Raw genomic sequence first — 3,271 nt, 5'->3', positions numbered from 1 at the left:
ACCCATTATAATCCGGAATGCATCTGTTCTAATGCAGGAAAGCGCCCATTATAACGTGGAATGTGCCCGCTATGAAACTGCACGGCTGAGCGGTATGATACACTAGGCGGAATGCGGAATGATAACGTGACGTGACAGCATACCCTCCATTATTGGTCTCTTCATATCACTGTGTGCGTGTATTATATCTTGCAAAACTTTATCGTTACATTATATATGGGGATATTATGTTTGCTTAATGTGCTTTCCCTTAACGCGGCACTTTTCAGGAATGCATCTACCCTCTGTGAGGCACGAGTTGTCACCACCTCATCACACGGCCGCCCACAGCAAAGGACTGAACAACAACGTCGTCCTTGTGACAACACCGCTCTGAATTCTTACCTCAATGGTGATACCAAGATCTTCACGGCCACCAGGGTGTTCCTCATGTGGTCAAGGCACCGGATCACCTGGCCTTGACCTCCGTACCCAATCTTCTTCAGCACCTCATAGCAGTAGTGGAGGTGCTCATGCTGGACCTGCACCAAATTACAATCATTTAGACTGACTATATTTTGAAAATCATAACATGTAAGAAGTGTGAGCATTATTTTACAAAATAATTGTTTCATTAAGTGTTTGGTTTTCTTAAATCTGTAATTGTGGAATGCTCTGATGTCTGCTGGCTGAGACACCCTTAAAAAAGCTCATTAGCTCAATGGGCTTAGCTTGTGAAATAAACTTGATTGTGAAGTGTGTGGGAGAGTGCATGTGTGCTGTCTCTGGTTGGTTGGTACTTCAGGTGCAATGACAAGAAGCCACGAACCTCGCGACCGCTGCGCCCGTGACCGCCCCACGGCGGGGGCTTTGTGGCGAGTCTCACCGGAATGTAATGATGTTCGTGGTCGTCGTATCCATCGTTGTTTGGTCCCCGGGATCTGTTGCGGAGCGCAAAGTACCATACTTCCTGTATGGCGACAAGCTCCAGCTTCTCCCGGTGGGTCATTTGAGGGCCAAAGAGAGCCAGGATTGCTGCAGGCAAGAGAATAACAACAACAGCTGTCGGTGATGATTTGTTTAGATTCCTTTTCAGGAGGTTCCTGCAGATGATTTACAGAGAATGGGGGTGACGCTGCTGCCATTACGTCTGCTGTGTGATGCCAATTTGAGGAATTTGCAGGGGATTTGGATGTTTTGGCCAATACCAGTTATGTCTGTATGTTGAACTTATTTTGCACCGTGCTTTGGCAACCCTGCTAAACAGAAGTGAGGGAGAAGGACAATAAACTAAAAAGTTCGCAAAAATTATAGATTTAAAAGAACATCGCTCCAGTGGCTTCCTAATGTCAGAAGAGCATTCCAGATGACTGCAGAAGCACATCTGAAAACGTGCGATGCAGTGACCATCTTCGCTCGATGTCCAGCTATATGCAGCTTTGATGACGTCTTAGGTTGCTTGGATTTGACAACGGGGTTAATGAATTAGATAAATATAACACAGATATGCCAAGGATTTTATGAAATAAGAATAGCTTTTACCCTTTCTGGCACAAAAACAGGTGTTAATATGTTCAAACACCAAATAGATACCTTTTGCAAGGCATCAAGTCTGCATTTACCACACATACTTGTGGAAAAATATGCAAACAAACATGCTCCGATAATATATGCAGTCTTTGAAATTGACTGGCCTGCACCAGAGACAGCCTTCTTAATGACCTTGTCTCGCCGGTGTGAGACCAGAGAACGGCAAAAGTCGAACGGTACATCACCCATGCAACATGGCCACCATGAAGTCCCCCATGCATCATGGTCACTGTCACGTCCCCCTTGAAACATGACCGTCGTGATGTCCCACCATTCAGTGTGGCCATCTTGACGTCACTCATTTCTGTTCTTACATTGTGGCGATTTGCTGCGGATGGAGGCGGTGCGCCCTGAGGACAGCGCACTCCACGTGGTGCAAGACTCGCCGTTACTCTGAGCCTCTCCAGCTCGGCTGATCTACACACACACACAACAAGGTCCACCACTAGAGCTTGAGGAGTGAGTGGGACTCGGGTAGGACGAGCCATGGCCAGGATGGACAACAATGGCTGACAGTCAAGAATAATAACAGCGACAACCAAGGAACGGAACACATCAGAGAGGAGAGCCGCCAGAGAGATGGTGCGACGAAACCGGCGCTTGGTGGATTATTCCATCACAGGATGTGAGGGGTAGCAGGGTCTCAGGGAGCGAGGCGTTCATCCATCAGTGGATAGATAACAGTGCTGTAGATGCTCACGCGTAGACGGGCATGTACACCAACAGGATCTCGGAGAGACACTGATAGACGCACACACACTCAGGCGGGCAAGGAGAAGCACATCCAGGTATACAGGTCACAGGTAGGCACACGCAGACGGGAGAACACACGTCCACCCATACTTCACCACACAAGTCGAGGAGCCACATGTACCTCCATGGTAGCAACTTGCAGACGAGGGTGCTCAAAGCTCACGGTGTCTCTCGCGCGGTCCGCGTCTCTGCGTGGAGAGCGGGAGACAGAGGCGAGGGTCACAGAGTCGAAGGGGCGTGACAAACCCACGTCTAAACACACGTCACTTCACAATGCGGACTCTCATCATCAACACAGACTCACATCCTCACCAGTCACCCATAATACGAAAAACACAAAAAGCAACAACTGCCTTTCCTCAGCGTGCCTGGCAAGGCGGTGTTGAATAATCCTTGCCAGGACCTTTCCCGGCACACTGAGGAGTGAGATGCCCCTGTAGTTGTTACAGTCTGTGCGGTCTCCCTTCTTAAAGATGGGGACCACCAGGGCATCCTGCCACCTCACTAACACCACCACCACTAATACCACCAACATCACCATCACCAACACCAGTAACACCACCACTATCACCACTAATAACAACCACAATCACTAACACCACCATCACTAAAACTAACACCACCACCATCACAAGCACCTGTGGGGGCCGTTGGCCCCCGGGGTCCCTCCCGCCTGCATCCCCTATTCCGTTTACGTTACCCCACCTCCCTATTACTCGCTACGGTTTCGCCGGCATTCGAATGCGACGCCCCTACTGTTACAGCCTCGCGCCGCGCTCCCACGCTGCGAGCATACGTGCGCACATCATCGTCAATCAAACGCCGTGCTCGCAGTATAGCCCTGTGCGGCACGTTACCAATGCGCATCCGTATCCGACATGTAACGAACGTATGCACACACACACACGCCGCTCCGTGCACTCCAACTCCACACCAACTACGCAAGTTA

The 3,271-nt window shown here is 49.7% G+C and overlaps 1 protein-coding gene across 1 annotated transcript; it reads right to left on the bottom strand.

The window, feature by feature from the left end:
• Positions 1-275: 275 nt before the first annotated feature.
• On the bottom strand, positions 276-2,491 carry LOC133349864 (dual specificity tyrosine-phosphorylation-regulated kinase 3-like). Its single transcript, XM_061563669.1, has 4 exons — positions 2,444-2,491; positions 1,884-1,986; positions 866-1,014; positions 276-521 (listed from the first exon to the last, which is right to left on the bottom strand). Exons 1-4 carry the CDS (start codon positions 2,447-2,449, stop codon positions 381-383), a joined length of 399 nt encoding a protein of 132 aa, XP_061419653.1. The 5' UTR covers positions 2,450-2,491; the 3' UTR covers positions 276-380.
• Between the last annotated feature and the right edge of the window lie 780 nt (positions 2,492-3,271).

The sequence above is a fragment of the Lethenteron reissneri genome, chromosome 32 (assembly GCF_015708825.2).
Source record: "Lethenteron reissneri isolate LAM-NWPU_2019-01 chromosome 32, ASM1570882v1, whole genome shotgun sequence".
NCBI classification, from domain to species: domain Eukaryota; kingdom Metazoa; phylum Chordata; class Hyperoartia; order Petromyzontiformes; family Petromyzontidae; genus Lethenteron; species Lethenteron reissneri.
This window is presented reverse-complemented; position numbering and strand designations above follow the sequence as displayed.

Coding starts and splice junctions, on each gene's coding strand:
- LOC133349864 (XM_061563669.1), bottom strand. Junction 1,015..1,883: donor CCGCAGCAAATCGCCACAAT/GTAAGAACAGAA, acceptor TCTTGCCTGCAG/CAATCCTGGCTCTCTTTGGC. Junction 522..865: donor ACGAACATCATTACATTCCG/GTGAGACTCGCC, acceptor AATTTGGTGCAG/GTCCAGCATGAGCACCTCCA.